Source organism: Mirounga angustirostris, unplaced genomic scaffold, assembly GCF_029215605.1.
Source record: "Mirounga angustirostris isolate CCGP_5_RB_7025 unplaced genomic scaffold, mMirAng1.0.hap1 SCAF_17, whole genome shotgun sequence".
Classification (NCBI taxonomy): domain Eukaryota; kingdom Metazoa; phylum Chordata; class Mammalia; order Carnivora; family Phocidae; genus Mirounga; species Mirounga angustirostris.
The window spans coordinates 46,521,024-46,543,179 of record NW_026991725.1 but is presented as its reverse complement, the minus strand read 5'-3'; the positions used below and the strand labels follow the sequence as shown (position 1 = coordinate 46,543,179).

Genomic DNA, 22,156 nt, shown 5'->3' with positions numbered 1-22,156 from the left:
CAATGTGGAATTCTGCGTGGAGGGTCCTTTTCAAGGGGAGGCTAACTCAGACCTGCTGGTTTTAGCCTTTTGGATTATCGACTTTATTTGACTCACTGTAAGTGGTAGAGGGCTTCGAAGTCGTCCGCTTCAGCTGTTTATTTGGTGGAAGAAAATGAGCCCGAGGAAGGATGGCTTATTGGCGCTTTCACGTGAAAACTACCCTCCTAGCGCTCGCTCTGTGCAGACACTGAATAAGTGGGGTGAACAGATAATTCATCCTCCAAACCGGGACGTTTTTGAGAGTGGAAAGGGTGCCATTCAACCCACGGACACCTCACACCAAAGCCAAAACCGTCCTGGGCAAACCTGAATCTAGACTCGCCCTAAGACATAACCCTCACCCTGGAGGGGCCAGCATCTCATGGGAAGGAGAGCTGCGTAACCACGGGGGGCGGGAGAAGCTATGCCCCGTGAGAAGTGCGAGACAGATGCTGAGGAAGGGGGCACCTGCCCCGTGGGGAGAGACCACCCAGAGAAAGCGCCGTTCCTGCTGGGTGCTAAGGGGCGAGTCCCAGCGTGTCAGGTGGGGAAGCAGGAGAAGGATGGTCCAGCAGAAGGAAGGAAGATACAAAGCCTTGGCACTATTTGGATGCTGGGGAAGGGGCCCGGGGGGCGGGGGGAGGGGGGCCTGCGAGTGGTTTCCCAGGGTCAGACTGTGTGGTGGGAGGCCAGGAGGCAGTGAAATGAGGCCAGCAGGGAGCAGGTTATCAGGGCCTGGCATGGGGCGCTCAGGAGTGTGGGGGTATCTTGGTGGGCACAAGGGAGCCACTGAAGGATCGTAAGCGGGGCCTTGACCGAATCAAATTGCTGTTTTGGAACGTTCATTCTGACAAGTGGGAGATGGATGGGGGGAGGAGAGGCTTTTGCATTAAGCCAGGTGGACTAAGGCCCAGCTGAGGCAGTGATGGTGGGCACGGGCCTGGCGCGGCAGAGTTGACAGCATGTGGAGAATATGGAGTCCTGTTACTAAGAAGTCCAGGGGTCATGCCTACGTCAAAGCGCGGCTGCCTCCGGAGCTGGAACAGTGCCCTTCGGGGTCTGGACTGTCTCTGCTCTCGGCTGGGAGTCCTGGGTGACAGGTTCTACCTTGCGCGCTGGACCGCCCTCTGCGGCCCAGAGCACCTGTCCTGGTCCTCCCAGCATCCGCCAACCAGGCCGGGGGCTGAGGGAGTGAGAACCTCTGATTGGCCAGGCTGCGTCACGTGCTCGAGCCCCCGAGCAGGGGTCGGGGGGTGAGGCCCCACACACGCGGTGCCAGCTGAGAGAACCGGAGCCCCCGGAGAATCCCGGGCTTCTGCTGCAAAGAGCAGACCACATTCGGGGGAGGCGAGGGAGAGGCCTCCGGCCTGGCCCCGTGGCTGGGCCACCCCCCAGGGCAGTGCCCCGACCCTGGTCCACGCAGCTCCGGAGAGGGCCACAGGCAAGGTCAGGAAAGGTCATCCTTGGTCGGGAGGGAGTCTTGGACTGCGGCGAGCCTGAGACGTTTGCTGAGAATATAGACGGAGTTATTTTTGCCTGGAAAGGGAGACCGGCTCCAGCCCCCCTCTCTGACCCATGTGCACCTACTCCCCCATTTCCTCTTCCAGGAAGTGGGTGAGCAGGTTGGGATGCAGGTGGGCTGGAGCCCGCGCTGCAGACCCAGATCCGCCTGCACTTGGGGTGACGGCAAGGGGGTCCATTTTAACCTCGGGCCGAAAGTGCGGGCTCTCCAGCTGCCTTGCCTTCCAGTGCATTTCAAGGTGAACTCCAAACGTCAGTGCACCTTCCCCTAAACACTGCGGTGTGCATATCATGAAGCATGGCCCGGTATTTGTTGGCAGTTTTCCTTTTGAGGTAAAATGTACTTAGGTTGAGGGGCACCTGGGTGGCTCAGTCGGTTAAGTGTCCCGACTCTTAATTTCGGCTCAGGTCGTCATCTCAGGGTCGTGGGATCGAGCCCTGAGGTGGGCTCTGTGCTCAGCGGGGAGTGTGCTTGGGATGCTCTCTCCCTCTGCCCCCTCACTCTAAATAAATAAAATCTTTTTAAAAATCGACTTAGGTTGGGGCGCCTGGGTGGCTCAGATGGTTAAGCGTCTGCCTTCAGCTCAGGGCATGATCTCAGGGTCCTGGGATCGAGCCCCATATCAGGCTCCTGGCTCAGCGAGGAGTCTGCTTCTCCCTCTCCCTCCGCCTCTCTCCCCTGCTCATGTTCCCTCTCTCTCTCTCTGTCACATGAATTAAAAAAAAAAAAAATTAAAAAAAAAATCGACTTAGGCTGAAATGCAGAAATCTTAAGTGTGCATTCCCGGAGTTTTGACAAATGCATGCACTTGCGTAATCCACGCCTGGAGGATTTCCTACTGCCTGAGCGTGGCTGGAGCAGGCCATGCCTGGGATTTCATCCAAGAGGGCGGGGGAGAACTAGCCCATCAGAGTGGGTTTGGAGGAGCAGTGAGGGTGAGAAGGGTGAGGAGGGTGAGGAGGGTGAGGAGGCGGAAGGAGGCTCAAGCTCTTCTCAGAGCGCACCCCACGAGCCCGGGAAGCTCCTGGACATGGTTACATTGTTCAGTGAAAACCTCAGAACTCCGACACAGAGTGGCGCTCCTGCTTGGCTAGGGCTTTTACTGTTACTATTCCCATCTGACCGCAGCCCTCTGTCTATTTTGATGTGTGGAAACCCTGTGAGAAGAAAGATCTGGACACCAGACTTTGGCCTGAACCCCCAAGACCCCTGGCAGGGTCACAGAAACAAGCGCAAATAATGAGTAGTATTTGTGAAAGTGAACTGACCCAGGGAGATTGCCTATCCAGCAGCTCTTGCCTCCTTTTTCCTTGATGGCAAAGCCCACCTCCAGTGAGAAAGGCTGAAAATGCCCCATGTTCACTCCCCAGTGTTTCCCACAGACGGGCATGTGCACCAATCCAGGCCAACGACACATCAGGGAAAGTCGCTGGGGCTTCCAGGAAAGATGTTCTCTAAAAAGAGCTACGGGGGAGGAAACACCCCATTCTTTCCTAACTTGAAATGTTATCATGTGGGGATGTGATACTTGGAGCTGTGGCAGTTACCTTGCCACCATGAGTTGTAAAACTAAGAGAATCAAAGAAAAGTCAGCCCCTGCCCCTGAGTCTTAGAACTGCTGAATCCTGCCATGTTTACCTGTAGACTTGTTGTGTGAGGCCATACGTTCCCCATCGTTGGGCAGTCTGTTCCTTGCAGTCTGAAGCATACTAACTGATACACATGATTTGTAAAAATTTGTTACTGGTAATACCAGAGCATTTCCTGAAAGCAATTGTATTTGTATCATAAAGATCAGACTTAACTGTTTTAAAGAAAACTACAATCCACTGACTATGAGTAAATCACCAGTTCTCCAAAGAGTTCAGATGACAGAACAGGACTTGTTTCAAAATGATAGTCTTCGATATTTGTAGGAATTTCAACATCATCATGGTCACCTTGAGACTCCATATGCTTGGGATGGAAACTCTTCTTATTTTTACCTTTATCTGTGAGTATGGAGCTGGCGGCTGACTTGGGGGGTCCCTAGGGGGCTAGAATAGACAAAAAGGCCCTGCCAAATCTTGATATATTTAATGCTATCATCCAAATTGGTAAAAACTTTTCTTTTCTTTTCTTACCAAACTGGTAAAAACATGGCTTTATTACAGGTACCCAGTGTAAAATCGCAACCAAATCATACATGCTCAGGGAAAAACTGCTTATTTGCTTTTCTCGAACTGGTTGGTAGGTTTTCTAGTAATGTGCAACATCCAATAAATGTTTATTAAGGGCCTACTGTGTGCCAGAGTTCGTGTTAGATACTGGGACCATAGCAGTGAGCCAGGCAGGTTCCACCCCAAAGGAGCCCCCAGATTAGAAAGAGGATGGAGAAGTAACCAGGCAATTATAAGGCAGAGAGAGAGATGTATTTCTACAAGGCCAAGTTCATTCATTCATTCATTCGTTCAACTGATCACTCATTTGCCGTTTATTGAGTATCTACAAAGATCCTGGGCACCGTGCTAGGAACACAGAAAACACTGGGGGAAAGACACTGTCCCTGTCCCCACGTTGCCGTCAGTCTAGTGGGGGAGAAAGACAGATAAACAGGTCATCCCAGGGTGCTAATGCTATGGGAGGAGAGCGTCTAGTAGGGCACCAGATTCAAGTGTGGGGTGGTGAGGAAAGGCTCTAAGCAGAGATGGAAAAGATGAGAAGGTGGGGAAGAATGTTCTAGACAGACAGGAGGCCACTGTACTTAGCCGTAGGGGCCAGAGAGACCCCAGACCAGGTCATTTCAAATGATCGGAGCAAAAATTTGGCTGGAGTGGAAGTTGCAAGGGGCTGGGGAGGAGAAGCTTGTAGGAGAGACCTGGGGACCGGATCCTGACAAATCTCGTAACCCATATTAAGGACTTCGGGGTTTTTCTGAGGCTCAGGAGACTGGAGCAGTCAGATGTCCCCTTGAGAAAAGCGCTGGCTGCCGCATAGAAAGGGGAGCGGAGGGTGAGACATTAGTGGTAGGAGACCGGCCGGGAGGCTGCCCGACCCGGGGCTGCCAGAGAGGCGCGGTCACAGAGCGGGGCCGCCGGGAAGGAGGAGAACTCCGCACACTGTGCCAGTTTCTGACTCCAGGGACTGAGAAGGTAGCAGAGCACAGGGAGTCTGGGATTGGGGGTGGGCCGTCATCCCTTTCGGGGTACGTGGAGCTTGAGAGGCCTGTTGGGGGGTCCTGGGGGCATGTCCTGGGGGCAGCCGGTCTGGGACTGAGGATTGGGCTCAGCTGGAGCCATGAGAATAGAGGGGCACAGAGCCCACGGATCCCTCGCTGGTGTTTCAAGGGGGATGAGGGCAGGTACCGGGAAGAGCCTGAGGAGGACCTGTGATGAAGGGTTGTCTTGGGGTGGGGGTGGGGGGTGGGCCGGCAGGAGATGGTGCCATCCTAGAAACCAAGGAGGAGGTAACACCTCTCTGGTATTTGCTTCTAACTTTTGTCGTAGATGGGGAGGCTTTACAGACAATTTGTAAGAGGGAAGCATACTTCCGAAACACTTGTGTCCTTTGGCTTACTAATTTTTTTCCCCTATAACTTGGGGAGGGAGTCCTCTCTGGCTCCCGGGGTTCTGGAGTTCTGCCAGGCCACAGTTAGAGGACTGTCTGGCCTACCATAAGGCAGTGGTAACACAGGAAGCTGGAGGTCTGCCAGGAATCTAGAAAGAAGCTGGAGGAAGCACCTGTCCCCACTGGTTCAGCAGTCCTGGAGGGAGGAAGCTTGAACACAGCAGACCCACACCGTCCATCTCTTGAGGAGGAGCTCAGTCCAAGGGTCACTCCCGGCCTTTCTGAGGTTCACGTCGCTCTCCCTGCAAGCCTGCGCTTGCTGGATTCCCCAGGGATTGCTTAGCAATCCGCATCTCCAGTCTGCTTAGGATGCGCCAATCCGAGGCCTCCAACAGATCAAGGCCAAGGAACAGATGAAGTTCCAGAGCCTCCAAGCTGACTCAGGCCTCGGGGATGAGGTCACTTCTGTAGCAGGACAGCGACCCCCTCCCTGTATCTCGCCAGTGGCACCTCCACACTATGGAGTTCTGCCTCCCAGATGCGCTCGGGGACAGCGATCTCGGTGCCGTTTGCACAGAATATGACGCAAGGAACTCTCCTCTTGAATCTGCCCTTAATTGTCCCTTTCTTTCCTCTTGCCCATGACTTTCCCCAGGGAAGCCTACTTTTCCTACGGCTCCCCCAGGACACATATTGCAATATGACCCTGCTGTGTGGAACGTGTGTGCTTTGGTCCAGATGGTGATTAACCTCTGTCCTTGTTGATTATCACAATACGCCACCGAGAAGCACAAGAAAAAGTCAGTGAGAATTTGAATCTCTGTGGTCCATCCGGCCAACGTCATGGAGAGCTCTGGGGTTTGGGGTGTGTGTAGGCGGGGACGGTTCACAAGGACAAAAAGCACTACTCACTCTTGAAGAACCTGCAAGGTGTGATGCGGTGACTTGCACACACCGAGCGCTCAGCTGGAACGGCCGCCCACAGCCCTGTGGGGGGGGGAGGGAGAGCTGGGGGGACCCCTGGGGCCAAGCTGGGGACGGGAGCCTGGAGGCTCGGCAGCCAAACACCAAGATTTAGCATCACTTAGAGCAAACAAGAGAAGAGAAGGGGAGGAGTGTTTCTCATGGGTGGGGGCGGGGAGCCACGGGACCCAGGCCCTCCCAGGGGCGGGGGGACCCGTGGACAGTAGTTCCAGGCCTGACCCAGCTAGGTCTCCGGGGCGGAGCCTCGGCCCCTGTTCCTGGATGCTGATGCTTCTGGCTCTAAGCTTCGGGAGGTGTTTATTTTCTAAAGCTCTGCCACATTACCGCTGGCTTGTGGGATCCCGCGATCTGTTGCAGTTCATTCCCTGTTGGTTTAAACAGCCGTGCGAACCCTCTTCAATTTGCCGGGAAAGAAGGGACGGTTGTCTCAGAAACGCTGCTTTTCCGTATTTGCGGGGATTTCCACATCGTCGTAATCGTCCAGGGGCTCGATGTAGCTGGGGATGGACGCTGTCTTCTTGTTTCTAACTTTGTTGACCAGTGAGTATGTAGCTGGCGGCTGACTTGGGCTTTCCTGTGGGACTAGAACACACAAAACGGCCCTTAGAGGCGAAGCTATTGTGTGTGTGTATATTTTTTGACGAGGTGACTCAGCATGATTTTCATGGGTTTGGGTGATCTTCCCACTCCCTGGTGGACCAGACCCCCATCTGACGGGGAAAACTGATGCACGGATGTGATACAGCCTCGGGATCCCCCAAGCGGGTCGAGGGCAGATGTTGGGCCAACACCGTGGCTCACGTGTCCCTCTGCCTGCCCTCCACGGCATGGGAACCATGAAACAGAAGTGTAGACAGCAAGCTGAACTGAGCCAGTACCCAGATGAGTAGAGTCATGTGAGACCCTCATTCTTGTGGGGGAAGTGGTACAAACCACATTTCCTTTTTGGGCACATCCCTCCCAGTGACTTAGTGTTTTCCAGAACTTCCCATAATTGCTGAGGTACGAATCTCTGTTCAGAAGGAAGGAGACAGTGGTGTTTGCAGAATGGGGAATTAGGGTATGTAGCAAAAACACCAAGGCGTCCAGGGGAAGGATGATGACACAGCGAGCTGGACCCCAGATGAGACCGGAGCTGCCTCTCCCACAATCTCGTCCTTCCTACAAGGACCTGAGAGAGGTCCACCCCTCCTTTCTTGCAGGGCTCTGTGGTCAGTTCCCAGTTCATACCCAGGCTCCAGCGATCACTCGCTGTGTCACCATGGGTGAGCCCCTGAATGTCTCTGTGCCTCAGTGTCCTCACCCGTCAAAGGGGAATTATGATGTACCTGCCTCGCGGGGTTGTTGAGGGTACTACGTGAGATCATGCCTGTAAAGTGCCTCTCACGGGGCCTGGCCCACCGGGCTGCCCAGTAAATGTGGGCTGATCTTATGATTTATCCATTCAATCAAGACATCCTTGTTATCTCCTAAGCTGCAGGCACTGCTCTTGGTGGTGGGTACAAAGTGGTGAGCAAGACCAGAAACGTTCCTGTTTCTTGCACTTCGTATTCTAGTGGAGGAGGGAGGTCAGACACCAATGAACAGTAATGAAGTAAGACAACTTTGGGTAATTGCCATAAGTTCTATGAAGAGAATTAGTGGGTTCACTTTAGAGAGGGTAGACAGGAGGGCACTCTTTGAGGTGCTGACATTTCTTTTTCAAGGTTTTATTTATTTGACAGAAAGAGAGCACAAGCAGGGGGAGTAGTAGAGGGAGAAGGGCAAGCAGAGTCCGCACTAAGCAGGGAGCCCGACTCTGGGCTCGATCCCAGGACCCCGAGATCATGACCTGAGCTGAAACCAAGAGTCAGCTCCTTAACCGACTGAGCCCCCCAGGTGCCCCGAGGTGCTGACATTTGAGCTGACCGTGAAGGATGAAGTGTGTCCACTACAGAAGCAGCTTAAGGAAGAACATTCCAGTCAAGAACAAACCAGGCAGAGGGTTTCTGATGGAAAGTGTGGGAGGCCCAGCGACACCTCCACGTTCCTTTTCACTCCTGCTCCAACCTGGGATTTGCATATGAATTTACACACTGAATATCAGGAGCATTGCTACTCACTCTGCCCCCTTTTTCATTTATTTGTCCCTTTCTAAAGGATGGTACTACCAGCAGATTCTAGTGTTATGGACTGAAGTTCTTTGTCCCCACAAAACTCATACGTTGAAGTCCTAACCCCCCAGGGAGGCTGTATTTGGAGATGGGGCCCCGAAGGGGGGTAATTAAGGCTAAATGAGGTCATAAGGGTAGGTCCCTGATCTCATAGGCTTAGCGTCCTTATAAGAAGAGACACCAGAATGCTTGCTCTCTCTCCCTCTTCCCTACCCCCATCACCCCTGGCCAAACTGGCTGGCACCTTCTAGCCTCCAGGACCATGAGAAAATAAATTCTCTGTTGTTTAAGCCACCTAGCCTATGGTATTTTGTTGTGGGCAGCCTGAGCTAAGACATTTAGATAAATTTGTTATCCTACCCTGAATGAAACTGTTGTCAGCGACAGATACTTACGAGTGTGTTCCGGAAAAAGCAAACCCCTGGGTGGCAGAGGGGGTAACTGAACCTGCGATTCATTAACATTCCTGAAGAGAGAAAGAAAGAGGAGGAGTCAGGGTGTGCTTTTGACCACCAGCCGACTGGAAGGAAAACATCAAAGAGAAAGGACAGGGTTGACCAGAATGTTCATCACGGCACCACGCACAACAGCCCCAAACTGGGCACCACCCAAATGCGCATCAGCCCCAGAGTAGATAAACTCATCACGGTCCACTCCCACCGTGGAACGCTCTACAGAAGTGAGGATGAACCGTCTACAACCACACGCAAGGACACTCACAAAATCTTTGAGCAGAAGAAGCCAAGCACTAGTTAATATCTACCCCATCTCCAGCCCCTTCAGAGGCCAGGATGGACTTGTCCGCTCTACGGCTGAAACCTGTGAGTCCTTCTCGTGAGTCATCAAGTCTAAAGGTGAACCTGGGTACCCCCAACACATAGCAATCACAAAAGCCCCAAATTGGGGCACCTGGGTGACTCAGTCGATAAGTGTCTGCCTTCGGCTCAGGTCATAATCCCAGGGATCATGTTCCGTATGGGGCTCCCTGCTCAGTGGGGGGCCTGCTTCTCCCTCTGCCCCTCCCCCTGCTCGTGCATGTGCGCTCTCTCTCTTTCTCTCTGTGAAATAAATAACTAAAATCTTAAAAAAAAAAAAACAAATATATCACAAAATACAAGAGGAAAGTGAGTGGCATATTTTCGTTAAGTACACAGCCTTAAGGGGACTATACTTGGGATCCATTTAAAGAAAAGGAAGCGGGGCCCTTGGCTGGCTCAGTCGGTGGAACGAGCCACTCTTGACCTTGGGGTTGCAAGTTCAAGCCCCACGTTGGGGGTAGAGATGACTTAAAAATAAAACCTTAAAAGAAGAGGAGGGTAGACCTAATCCTGAGTGGTGGGCCCAGCACACAGAGCCTGACCTGTGACCTCTACCAAAGGACCAGGCTTTCCTCTTACTTACTCATACATCTTCTCTTCGTCTCCTTGCTTTTCTACCCAGGGCTTGGCAACTTCCCACTTCTTGCCTAAGGAATCAAATAAGCATATCCATTTAGGAAGCATGAGCAGGAGGTGTGACTTCACCGTTTAGAAGTCCTCAGACACCAGGTGTGTTCAGGGCATTTGGGGAAAGAACCACCAAGAAGAAACAGACTTGGGGACGTGGGGCTGGTGAGCGGCGGACACTGACTTTACCACGGGCCTTCTGCCCACCCAGCCTTTCGCTAATCCCTGAGGGCGGACCCTGCTTCCTTCCTCAGCTCCTGCCGACTATGGAGCTGGTGCTCAGAAATAGTGGTCAGATGAGGAGCCCAAAGCGTGGTTGGGGGAAATGAGAGAAAGAATGGGGACAGCAGTCTGTGAACTGTGGTGTGCAAGGCATGCAAATTACTGTGAATGATAACCTACGTGTTAATAGCCTTGGGTCGAGATAAAAGAGAACAGGTAAGGTTTTTGTTCAGGGCCAAGCTTTTGTGCTTATCTAAAAAGGAAACAATTTAAGAAGGCAAATGGACAGAGGAGTCTAGGAGCCAGAATATGATTTGTACTTAAAAAAAACTAATTATGGGCTCCCTGCTCAGCAGGGAGTCTGCTTCTCCCTCTGCGCCCTCCCCCCCATTTCTCTCTCTCTCTCTCTAATAAAAAAAAAAAGGCTTTAAAAAAAAACCCTAATTACCATCAAGGAGTAGAGGCGAAGGAACACTGGACAGGAGGCCCAGTGGACGTGAGTTCTGGTCCCAACTCGGCCACTAACTCCTATGAGACCTCAGTCAAGGCTTTGCCTCTCTCTGAACCTTAATTGTCTATCTCCAAAAACAGATTGAGGAGAATGACAAGGTCTCACTCCTTGTGTGGCCCTGAGCTTTCAGGTCATCGGAGGGGATATGATCTCGAGAAAACACACCATCGGATCAAAGATTTCATGTTTTGGGAGGTGAACAGCACAGTGGAAACCCACTTGTAGATAATCTAAAGTTAGCATAGAGCCTTCAGGAAGCTGCTCATTTGTATTCTGGGGGTGCCAGGAACCCCTGTCATACTAGAACATTCAGAGGATGACCTCAGAGAAGGCAATCGTGGTAGCCAACATGTCGATCATGGGCTGAGCAGACGGGGAAACCGAGGCCCAGAGATGCATGATGCTTAATCCAAAATTCAGCCAATACAGGCCCGGAACGAATCTGCCTGCCCTGTAGGAGCCCTGGTGCACGGATCTGCAGCCCAGCCCTCCCCGCCCTCCACCTGCCCAGGTGAGACGGCCATTACCCTGTCCTAGCAACTGCCTACAGACACAGTACAGGATGAGGCCCAGGCTCGAGGAGACAAGGATGATGGCCACAGCTATGATGATCCAGAAATTGTCCCTCCACCAATCCATCGCAGTGGGGCCCTGAGGAGAATGGAGACAGAAGAACGAGACATGAGTAGGGGCATCCGGCGGGGAGGAGTGGGGGCCGTTGTCTACCACGTCACCGGGGGGATACCCCTGCTTAGGGGCTCAGGCAGGCGTTGGCTCGGGCAAACCCTGCCCATCAGCAGTTGGGAGACCCCTGGCAAGGCTTGTCCTCCTGTGCAACATGGGGGTGGGGTTGCCGGCCTGCACTTCCCAGGGCAGTCACGAGCGCTGCAGACAGGATACGCACCTGGAGGCTTCCTCGCTGTTCTTTCCTGGATTGTCAAACACGCAGGGGATGGGGGACGCTGCTGAAAGCAATCACCGACCGCAGGTACTTTTATATCGAAGGGGCAACATAGACTTAATTCCTATTTATTTTTTTTGGAGGTGGGGGTTAGAAAAATACCTCGATGGGTCTCCTTGAGCGAGGCGTGGTCAGAAGGGGGAAGGTAAAAATGCAAGGCAAATTGAGTTAGTCTGCTGGGGAAAAGGAACAGGAATTTGGGGGCTGAAAGCTGGCCCACTCGGGAAGCAGAGAGTCTGGGAAGAGCAGATCTTAAATTTTTTTTTTTAATTTATTTATTTGAGAGAGAGAGTACAAGTGGGGTGAAGGGCAGAGGGAGAAGCAGGCTCCCCGCTGAGCAGGGAGCCCAATATGGGACTCAGTCCTGGGATCCTGGGATCCTGGGATCACGACCCGAGCCAAAGCCAGACCCTTAACCACCTGAGCCACCCAGGAGCCCAGATCTTAAATGTTCTTATCACGACGTGACGGAAACCTTGAGCGTTTCCCAATACACAAGTGTATTCAATCAACACGCTGTACATTTTAAACTTATACAACGTCATAAGTCAATTATACCTCAGTAAAGCTGGGGGGGGGTGGGAGAGGGGGGAAAAAAGGGAAGAAAACAGTAAGAGAGCAGAAAGTTTGAGGATTGTTAGAAAGTCCTTGTGGTGGAGGATGACCACGCTTTTGTAGGACGATGATGACTAACATTTAACTTGAAGAAGTTGCCTGTATGATATTGTGCTGCAATCTTCCGTTACCATCCAGTCTGCAATGAAGTTGCACAATAAAAGCTTGTGCGAACAGAGCCTGGGGAGTGATGCCATGTGTGCTGTAGTTTTCCAAGCAGGGGTGATGTATGCCACAGTGGGGAGCAGGCTGCGGGCTGGACTCCTAGGAGTAGCCTCCAGGAAGGCAGGAAGCTCTTGGGGGAGGAGCGGGGGCCCCCCTCATCCAGGGCATGGGCACTCTGCCTGTTCATTTGGATATCTGAGTAAAAAAAAATGATCCTTGAGGCCTGGCGTATCCCAGGTATGTGACGAGAATCCACTTCCTGTGTCATCGTTTAGCCGATGGAGACTCACCCATGCATGCTCACACAGAGCACGTCCAAGTCACGCTTTGGAGCGATGCTGGTGATATAAATGGGGAGCCAGGCAGAGGAACAAGAGCAAAACTAGGCTGCTGCTAAGGCCAGGATTCCTGCAAAGACTTCTGACGTGGCTTACCATTCACACACGTGTTTGTATTACCGGCGTAGTATCTTCATTTATGCCGTCATTCTATTATAATTTGGGTTTTCAGTTCCAAGCTCAGTTTCTTTCATGAAGGTTTGGCTTGATCAGACAGAATGGCTTTTGGCTATTCATAAAGTTATACATAGTAAAACCAATTGTATGTAACTAGTGGCATTGTATGCACGTCATTCTGCAGCTTTCTTGCTCTACTTTTCGCTCAGCATTATGCTTTTGTCATTTATCCATGGTGGTGGATGTGCTGGGGGTTTACTCTTAAAAGAGTGAAGTGTCAGCTAGCCAGGTAGCCCAACCCCCAGGCATGTACTCAGCAGAGGTTTGGTCGTAAATCACCTTTTCATGGTGCACAGAAGAAAGCAATAGAGGAAGAAGAACAAAGGGAAAAAGGAGAAGCCTGGAGACTAGAAACTTGGCTCTCAGGAGAGCCCTGTGAAATTTGGTTTTGCAGGGCACAGGGAAGTCGAAAGGCACTGGACTTAAGAAAATGCCCACGCATCAGAGGGTGGACTCTTTGTTCAATAAACCTAATTGGAGCCTAACCTTCTTTAGCTCTGGGGAATGGATGGATGGATGGATGGATGGAAGGAAGGAAGGATGGGTGGGTGGGTGGATGGATGGATGTGTTAGATGGATGGATGAATGGATGGATGGTAGGAAGGATAAATGGATGGATGGATGGATGGAAGGGTAGGTGGATGGATGGATGGAAGAAAGGAAGGATGGATGAATGGATGGATGGATGGAAGGATGGATGAGTAGATGGATGGATGGAAGGAGGGATGGATGAGTGGATGGATGGATGGATGGATGGATGAGTGGATGGAAGGATGAGTGGATGGAAGGAAGGATGGATGAATGGATGGATGAGTGGATGGAAGGAAGGATGGATGAATGGATGGATGGATGAGTGGATGGAAGGATGGAAGGAAGGAAGGATGGATGAGTGGATGGATGGATGGATGAATGGGTGGATGGATGGATAGATGGACAGATGGACAAACAATTTTCTTCCCTCCATTCTCTTATACTCAGATGTGTGTCTCCTGGTTCTTTGTCTAATTTGTCTCTCATATTTTCTATCTTTTGTCTTTCTGTTTAATCTTTAAGGATTTCTCAAAAAAGCAACATAAACAATCTTTAAGGCTACCGAAGTAAATACCAGGGCACAAGAGTTAAGAGCTATTGCATATGAGAAACAAAAACAAACAGACAAACAAAAAAAGGTTGATCTGAGGAGCATGAGCGGGTACAAGGATGGAGGTGGGAAGACAGGGGGCTGCAACTTTCCACCATAAGCCCTCTGAATTACTTGACTTTTTAAAACTATGTGTATTTACAGGGCACCTGGGTGGCTCAGTCAGTTAAGCGTTCGACTGGATCTCAGGGTCGTGAGTTCAAGCCCTGCATTGGGCTCCATGCTGGGCGTGGGGCCTCCTTGAAAACAAAAACCAAACCAAACCAAACAAAAAAACCCAAAAAACCTCCCCCCAAACCCCAAAAACACCATGTGTATTTACTTTGAGAAGATTTAAAAAAAACCAAAAAAACCCCATTAACCACGTAGTGTAGCTTCCATGAAAAGCTACTGCTCAGATTTCAAGTTCAAAGCAATGTCATTGTCCTCCGTGTCCGGGGGAAGAAAGAGGAAGAAGGATGATGTTAGCAAAATGAAACATGGGACACTTTTGAGAACTTCGCTCACAGTTCTGTTCTTAAAGACGGAGCGGCTCTGATTTGCCAGCAGACATTTTGAGGGTGTCCAGCGCACATGCGGTCTGCAGGGGCTTTCCATTCTCCCCTCGCTTCATCCTTGTGCCACACGCTTTCCTGGACCTGGAAGCTGAGGGGACAGGGCCTGCCCAAGGTCCCCCAGCAAGAAGGAGGCAGAATGCTTTCTGTCTAGCTCCCAGGCCTCCCACTGCTGATCTCGGTCACCATGGCCCCAGGCATCAGGGACAGGCTTCGTGGGGCTCAGGATGCCTTGCTTTCAGGAGCATAGCGATGGTAGTGAGGTGGTGGGGGCCACAAATGGAAGTCCCAAGCCCCCCAGGGGTTCCAGGGCCAGAGAAATAGCACTCTTCCCCGTGGACTGGAGAGATGCCTGCTCAACAGAACCGAGACGAGCTTGTTTTTTGGGAGAAGGCAGCTGAGCGAGGAAGGCCCCGAGGAACCACACATTGTCCTCATTGGGTGTCCTCTGGGCTCCCGGTTAGTTTAGTGGCCCAGGTGTTGCCAGAGAGGAGCAGCGGTGGGGCGTACGGCCAGTGGAGGGCCTGTGCTGGCCGTGTGGAAGCTGGACCCCACTGTGTCGGCCAGCCTGGGGTAGATAAGACTGTGGGGGGCAGGCCGCATGGGACAGAGGGGCATTTGTAGGGCCAGCTGCTGGCGGTCAGGTCACAGATGCGGCCGAGTCTCTCGAGGGGCCACCAGGGACCGCAGACGTGATCAGCAGGAATGGCCACTGGTGGGAGCCTGTCTGTCTGTCTGTCTGTCCTCCTCAGTGCAATACCAGGGAAGTAGTGCAGGGTGGGGTGCAGGGGAGCTGAGGGGGCTCCCACCCCTTCCTCCCCTCCCCTCACTGGGGCAACGTGGGGGTGCTTTGAGCCAGAGACAGGACTGAAGGTTTACAGTGGGCACGGCTAAATTTTGCAAACCGCACTGAGTCTGCTTAAGAGTCAAAAAGTAACTTAACATTTTGGAATTGGAGCAAGGCGGGAGTGCCGGCAGGGGCAGAAGCAGGCCGTACCCCCTTCCCGCTCTAGCACATTCCCAGGAGCGCAGAAGCTTCAAACGGCACAAACGTCTTGTCTAGAAGTCGGGGAGGTCAGGAGTCCCTCCAGTCGGCACAGGGTAAAACCAAAGGGTGGGCAGGGCCGTGTCCCCTCCTGGAGGCTCCATGGATGAGCCATTTCCCTGTTCTGTTCAGCCTTGAGAGGCCGCTCACGTTCCTGCCTGCGTCGCGCGACGATCCAGCATGATCTCCCCATCTCCCCCGCCGCTGAGCAGCAACCTTAACTCCACCTGCGCCCTCCATCCCCCTGTGCCCTGGGACCCGACACCTCGGACACCTCAGGCAGGCGCACCACACAGCCCACCCGGGATCCAGGATCGGCTCTCAGCTCAGTGAGATGAGACGCTCGCTCAAGTGCTTCCAGGCACTTTATGCATTTATGCATTTGTTAATGCTTTATGCATCCAACATCTTCTATTTTGCCTCCAGGGAGTCAGGAAGAAAAGGGGGAAAACGGGAGGGATGGTTCTGCCATCTTCGACAGAATTCCACCGCACGGTGCCCGGTGTTGCTGACCCCGTCAGGAGGCCCGGGACGGACACGGGTCTCTATTTCTGGGAGGTGTCTGTTGCTTGGGAGGGAACATCTTTGTTTTCAAGAGCCTGCGGACATAGGAAGGTTCTCAAGGCAGGACTGGCGCTCACAGGAAGCGCAGGGCCCCGTGAGCCAGAGCGGGGGGTCCTACAGTCCAGTATAGACCAGTATGGACCAGAAGAGGAGCCAACATGGGCCCAGATCAGCAGTCCTGGGGCTTCGGGGAGGGGACAGGGGCTGAGTCCACAGGTGCAGGCCTGGGGGTCCCGGTTGCTGGGAGGTCAGGAGCTACAGGCCTGACCTCAGGTCCTGTAACCTGGGGGAGCACCCACACATGAAGGAAGTGGCCACCACACATGAAGGAAGGAAGGGAAGAGGCGTAGTGGGAGCACCCTCAGATATCGGTATGCATCAGGCCCTGGGCCAAGAACTCGGGGAATATCGAAGTTCCCCACCCTCCTCCTGCCTGAACCTTGGAATCACCCGGGGAGCTTGAGCAATGGCCTACATCTGAGACTCTGATTTAATTGATCTGGGGTGGGGGGCCTGGCCATTGGGGTTTTGTTTTTTTGTCGTAATGAAATTGTCCAGGTGAGTAATACAGGGCCGAGTTTGAGAACCAGTGACGTACAGGTTATCTCTGAATCCTTATTATAACCTCCCTGGTGGGGGCGCTGTTATTACCCTTAATAGAGAGCTCAGAGAGGTTAAGCTATTGGCTAAAGGCAGCACAGCTAGGGATCGACTAACCTAAGATTTCAACTCGGCGCCGTCTGGCGCCTGAGTTCCTGCCCCGTTAAGTCTGCCAGGCTGACACCAAGCTGGTAAATGTTTTTCCTTTCATAACAGAACTGAAAGCAGAACGCTCGTTTGAGAACTTCCAATCCTGGCGAGGTCTCAGCCATTCGCTGTGTCTTGTTCCACATAATAAGAACCGCAATATGAAAATGCATCTCAGAAAAGTAACATGCGCCATGCGCTGAGGCACCACGGGTTATAAGCGCTCTCACAATGGTAGCTTGTGGTTATGAGTCCATTTTACAGATAAGGCAATAGAGGCTCAGATCTCAGTCACTGGCCAGGGTCGCAGAGCTAGTAAGTGGAGAACTCAGAAGCCAAAGCCCGGTCTTTCGGACCCCAGGGCCCTCACTTGCGACCAACGATCGGGGGCTTTGTGGGGTGTATGAAAATGCAGATGCCCGGGTCCCAGGCCCCCTGCCCACAGCCAGTTCTGATTGGTGGGTCCAGTGTGGGACTCCGGGATCAGCATTTTTAACAAGCAGTGCAGGGGGCTCAGCCCCAAGGGGGAGCATGCACCGGGCCAGGCAGCAGAGCCCACAGCTGGGCCGGGTGAGCACGAGGGAGGCTGGTCCCCCCGCCCCGGCCCCACCCCCACAGTCAGAGGTGGCAGCAGCTCCAGCGTGGTGGAGAGCAAGGTGCTAAAAAGACCCCTCGGCCCAAGTACCTTTCCTGTTTGCTTGTCACAATGCCTGAAGGCCCATGATCCACAAGTCACTGCAAAGTTCCAAGCTCCCTCTCTCCCCACTTCCTCTCCAAACTCATTTGCCTGAGAGTGCCAGACTCTGAGGAAGAGAAACTGATTTTTACTAGGGTGTGAATGACTTTCTTGGCTCCTCGGGGCATTGGATTCCTTCCTCGGATTCCCTAGGGCATTGGCAAGAGCAGGGGCATCCTAGGATCTCCTCCAAAGTCCCCCGAGGATATAAGTGAATGTGACTAGGAACGAAGACTCTCGTTTCTAGGCTTGTCCTCCTGCTAGTGACCCCGCCCTGCTCCCCATCAGAGTGATGAAGCCCCAGAAGGCAAGAGAAGGTTGGACGCTGAGTCGGAGGAGAGATGGCTTGTGAGACTGTGAGAGGCTTCTCCGCGGTTCTAAACCGAGAAGGTGCCGGGACAGAAGACTGGAGTGAAATACAGCAAAGACAGACATCTTCCCAGCCCGAAGGAAGGATGAGCTTTTAAAAGGGAACAAGGATGGAGAGGGGAGAGGGCGTGCTGGGGCCTGCAGGCAGGAAGTGGGGGGCCAACACCCCCGATCTTTCGGTCTGAAGTAGGAGACAAAGTCGGCGGGTGCTGGGCGGGGTGGGTGGTAGGCAGACCCGCGTGGTCATCACTGACCGCATCCTTCCTCCAGCTGGGCCCACTCGCGGACGCGGCCACCCCCCTCAGGGTCTGTTGGTCACTTAGTTCACTGTCTGTCTTTTCCACTGTGTCCAGGGCCCAGGAGGCGCTCCCCACGGATCTGGGAATCTCGGAATGAATGAGGCGCTGGGCTCTCTCCTGGCCTATGGCCAGACTTGCCCTCTGAGGATGCGGGCAGGTGGGCAGCCCGGCCTTGCCGCCTGGCTCTCCGCCTGCTGGGAAGTAGACGCGCCCCTGTGATGCTGCAGGTGGAGCTCCAGCTTCTCTCTGGCCTCTCGGCCTCACTCCAGCAGCCCGCACAACCTCCCAGGGAGCCCGCTGCCGCGCTGAGTGGGTTGGGGCGGGAGGGCGGCCGAGCACAGTCACCGACCCAGCCCCGGCTCTCACTTCCCCAAAAGGCATTTCTGGGGAGTCAGGGACAGAACTCCTACCGTGCCCTTGCCAGGAATTCCGGAGACTGTGGGTTTTATTCAGCACTTGCTTTAAAAAACAAACAAACAAACAAACCCAAAACAACCAAGTTCTATTGTGGAGGAACACACTCCACAGGCGCATACGTGAAACGTTTCACGACGAGCTGTGTTTCGGACACATGACGCGCCCCAGTGTTTTCCCGCCTTGTCTAGCCGAGCTCGTGGAAAAAAATACGGAGCCTGAGCCCCTGCGTTTCCTTCAAGACCCACTAATGGTCAGGTCCTGGATATAAAAACTTGGGTTTTTCTCGAGAAACATTAATGATCTCAAGTAGCCACGAGTCCCGAAAGGTGGGGAGAGGACACGGGTGTGCTGGAGCCGGGAGCTTGGGGTTCCAGCTGGAGTTGGAAGGGGCCTCCAATGTCTCTGTACGAGGAGGCGCACCTGCAAACAGCTTGGCGGGAGGACGGGGATCCCGCTCCGCCCTCGCCCTCTGCCCTTAGGGCGTCATGCCTTGGACACGCATCCCCTTACCGGAGGCCTGCCCTGCCCTGGACGGCAGCCACGGGCCCCACGAGGCCGCTGGGCACCTGCTGGGTCTCAACAACTTCGTGTGGAAGGAAGAACATGAAAGATCATTAATAAATGTTTATCTGGGTTACTTGCGGGAAGGATTGGGATATGTTGGGTTAAGTTAAATGTATGATTAAAATTAATTCCAGCTTCTTTTTTCCCTCTCTTTTAATTTGTCCCCCAGTTGAAATTCTTCCCGCTTGTGTCCCTGCTCACACTCGGATCCTTAGGACCGACCGGCTGGCTCCGTCGGTGGAGCACTCGACTCTTGATTTTGGGCAGGGGGTCGTGAGTTCAAGCCCCGTGTCCGGTGTCGAGATTACTTAACTAAATAAACTTAAAATTTTCCGGGGAAGGGGGGAAGCACATAGTAGCAGACAGTCCTATCCTCTGATTCTACAATATCATTCCTAGAAAAACAGCCTGAGAAGTAGCCTGAAGGAAGTAAAAGTCAGAGGCACAACTTGTAGACTTCAGCATAAGGAAGCAGGGAGCCCCCTCGCGGGCAGCGTGGGACGGGGGTGGCGGGAGAGAATCGCGCAGGGCCACTCCGTGGGTCGCATGCCGCAGTCACGAGGCAGGAAGAAAGGAAGAGGCCCAGGAACCTGCCAGGAACCCCAGGCCCTGAGAAAGCAGAGCGGGGCCGTGCCCCCGCGGCAGCTGCGTCTGTTCCCCGCGTTCCCCGCGTTCCCCGCCTGTGTGGCCGGAGCCTGCGGCGAGAAAGCCCAGAACACAGATCATTCGCTGAGCGAGGGCAGGAGCCTCCTCTCTCGCTCTCCCGCCGAGCCTTGCCGTGGAGCGTGAACTGAACACGTTGTCAAGACTCCATGTATCACATCTAAAAAGAGCTTCTGCTCGCCCCGCCCCAACAGGTGGCCTTTGCGGTTTTTCCGCGGCCTTGGGTGTGATGCGTCTGCCCTGGGCAGAACCTTCCGGACTTGTGGATGACTCAAGCTTCCTGCTAAGTTATCCCAGGATTTCTGCAACCCAGAAGTCCTTCCTTGGGTCCAACCGAGTCGTCTCGCACTGTTGCTGGTTTTCTTATGTGTTTGGCTCTGAGCGTGACAGGACACCTAGAGCCCTGTCCCTTGGGGGGCTGTCTGGGGACAGCGCCGGGGCCATCAGCAGGTGGGGGGTCTGGGGACTGCTGACAGCCAGTGAGGCCCGCACGTCCTCTCTAGAACGTATTTAATCAATATAAGACAGTGGTAACTTCTCAAACTGTCTACACGGAGGGGAAAAAACTAGAAGGCAAAACACCAAACTCTCTCCCGTGGTTGTTGCGAGGTTGTGGGATGTGGGGTCATTCTTTCCCCTTGTTTCCCTGACGTTTTCATTTATCCTAAGAAATACCGAGAGGCCCCCAGGACTTGTCTTCAGCAGGCTCGGAGGTACCACGTTCAAAGCTCCCCGGGAGGTCCCACGCGCTGGCGGCCAAGGGCCAGGAAAGGGAGTGGCTCTCGGGACAAGTGATGCGTGACAGGGTGGGACTGGAAACCCGGGCCAGGCCCTGTCCACGGTGATTTCCCAGGGCAGCAGCAGGGGGCTGGATGGTGATCTGACCCCAGGCTGGCACAGCTTGACCCCGAGGCCGTGGGAACAGGGGATGCCTTACCAGTCCCTACACACTAGACGCACCCAGCTAGGTGTTTCCTGCACTGGCCCCGAGATGCAGCCCAAAGTTCGCATTGTCACCGCCTCGCCCCCTCACCCCCAGCACGCACCCACTGGGGTCCTCCCAGTTATCAGCTCCCCAGACTCACCGTCAGAGTCCAGAGACGGCTAACCACCTCTCTACGGTTGACGCAGCTCGCGGCCCGTCATTATGTCATTTCAGCCCCCCAACAGACCCGCGGGGGAATGGAGGCCCAGAGGGGTGCAGTGATTCCGAGCTCCCCAGCCAGTGAGCGGCAGAGTGGACTTGCCAAGGCCACCGAGAGATCGCGCTCCACGCCCGCCCCGGGCAGCCCTCGGGCGGCTCAAGCCCAGACGCTTACCTCGGTTGCTAGGGTGTCCATCCGTGAGCGGCTGAGGGGACAGAAGGGGCCCAAGTGCGGTGGTTCAGAGGCAGCTAGCAGGAGGCTCTCCTCGCCCACAGGCCTCCCGCCCACCCTGGAGCAGTGAGCCTCAGCCAGACCACACTTCCCCTTCCTGCTCAGCCCTCAGGCGGGGGGAGGCCATGCGGCCCACACCGCAGCCCATCCCTTTGCCAGGGAAGCTGGCTGCCCGGGTCCCAGGAGCCGGAACCTCCTCCTGCAAGGCCCCGCACAGGACCACCCGGTGTGGGGGTCAGGCCGGGGGGGCAGGCTCGGCAGGGTGGACGGGGTGGCTGTGGGGTCCCTGCACATGAGCCTGGCCGTGCATTCCTGGCTGCAGCAGCCGGGCCCGGGGCTCCGAGAACGAGGACGCCGGCTCCCACCTGTATGGGCTCGGGTGGGACAGACACAGCGTCCCCACGGAGAGTCGCTGGAGGATGCCCGGGCCCACCCAGGGGCTGCCGAGCCAGCTTCTGCTGTCAGTGTGTGCGGGAAGGCTGCTCCAGACACGGGCCCGTTGGCCGTCCTGGCGGGTCCTGGCGGGGCTGGGTCTCCACCTGCAGGGTTGACAGTCCCCAGCAGCGCCCACGGCCGCTTTCGGTGGGGGCTGGGGCGGGGAGCCAACAAACCATTTTGTCGAATTGACCATTCTGACTGAAATGAGCATTCTGGCGATAAAAATAGCCACGCATAGGCGTGCGCTGCATCTGCCCGAGGAGAAAGGGTATTTCGGCTCTCCGTGGTAACGATGCTACCCTGGGCTCTCTGGTACGTACTTACCAACGAACTTGCAGGGTTCCTGATCTGCAGGGTGTGCGAATCTCCAGGTCCCAGACACTGCGCTGGGGCCGCCATCCAGCCGCCGGCCCGATGGTCCTGGACTCAGACTTGGGGCACCTGCAGGGACCAGGGCCCACCCCTGTCTTTGGCCGCATCTCCACGGCCTCGGGGGTTATCACCTCCACCTCTCAGGTGAGCCCACCGAAGCTCTGCCAGGCCACGGCTGGAGTCGGCGCATGCGCGGCCACCCAGGGCAGGA

At 54.3% G+C, this 22,156-nt stretch overlaps 1 protein-coding gene across 2 annotated transcripts; it reads right to left on the bottom strand.

The window, feature by feature from the left end:
* Positions 1-3,300: 3,300 nt before the first annotated feature.
* SCIMP (SLP adaptor and CSK interacting membrane protein) lies at positions 3,301-21,202 on the bottom strand. 2 transcript variants are annotated; one of them, XM_045890124.3, is made up of 5 exons: positions 21,079-21,202; positions 10,932-11,055; positions 9,628-9,691; positions 8,622-8,692; positions 3,301-6,655 (listed from the first exon to the last, which is right to left on the bottom strand). In XM_045890124.3, the coding sequence occupies exons 1-5, from the start codon at positions 21,097-21,099 to the stop codon at positions 6,501-6,503; spliced, it is 435 nt and encodes a 144-aa protein (XP_045746080.1). In that variant the 5' UTR covers positions 21,100-21,202; the 3' UTR covers positions 3,301-6,500. The 2 variants fall into 2 exon arrangements, with proteins under 2 accessions (XP_045746080.1, XP_054367114.1); XM_054511139.2 differs by lacking the exon at positions 3,301-6,655 and adding an exon at positions 7,739-8,122.
* Between the last annotated feature and the right edge of the window lie 954 nt (positions 21,203-22,156).

Excerpts from the sequence above, each read along its gene's own strand:
- SCIMP (XM_045890124.3), bottom strand. The coding sequence starts at position 21,099 with ATGGACACCCTAGCAACCGAG. Across the intron at positions 8,693-9,627 it reads GACGAAGAGAAGATGTATGA|GAATGTTAATGAATCGCAGG; the intron begins GTAAGTAAGAGG and ends TTCTCTCTTCAG. Across the intron at positions 6,656-8,621 it reads GCTTTTTCCGGAACACACTC|TCCCACAGGAAAGCCCAAGT; the intron begins GTAAGTATCTGT and ends TGTGTGTTCTAG.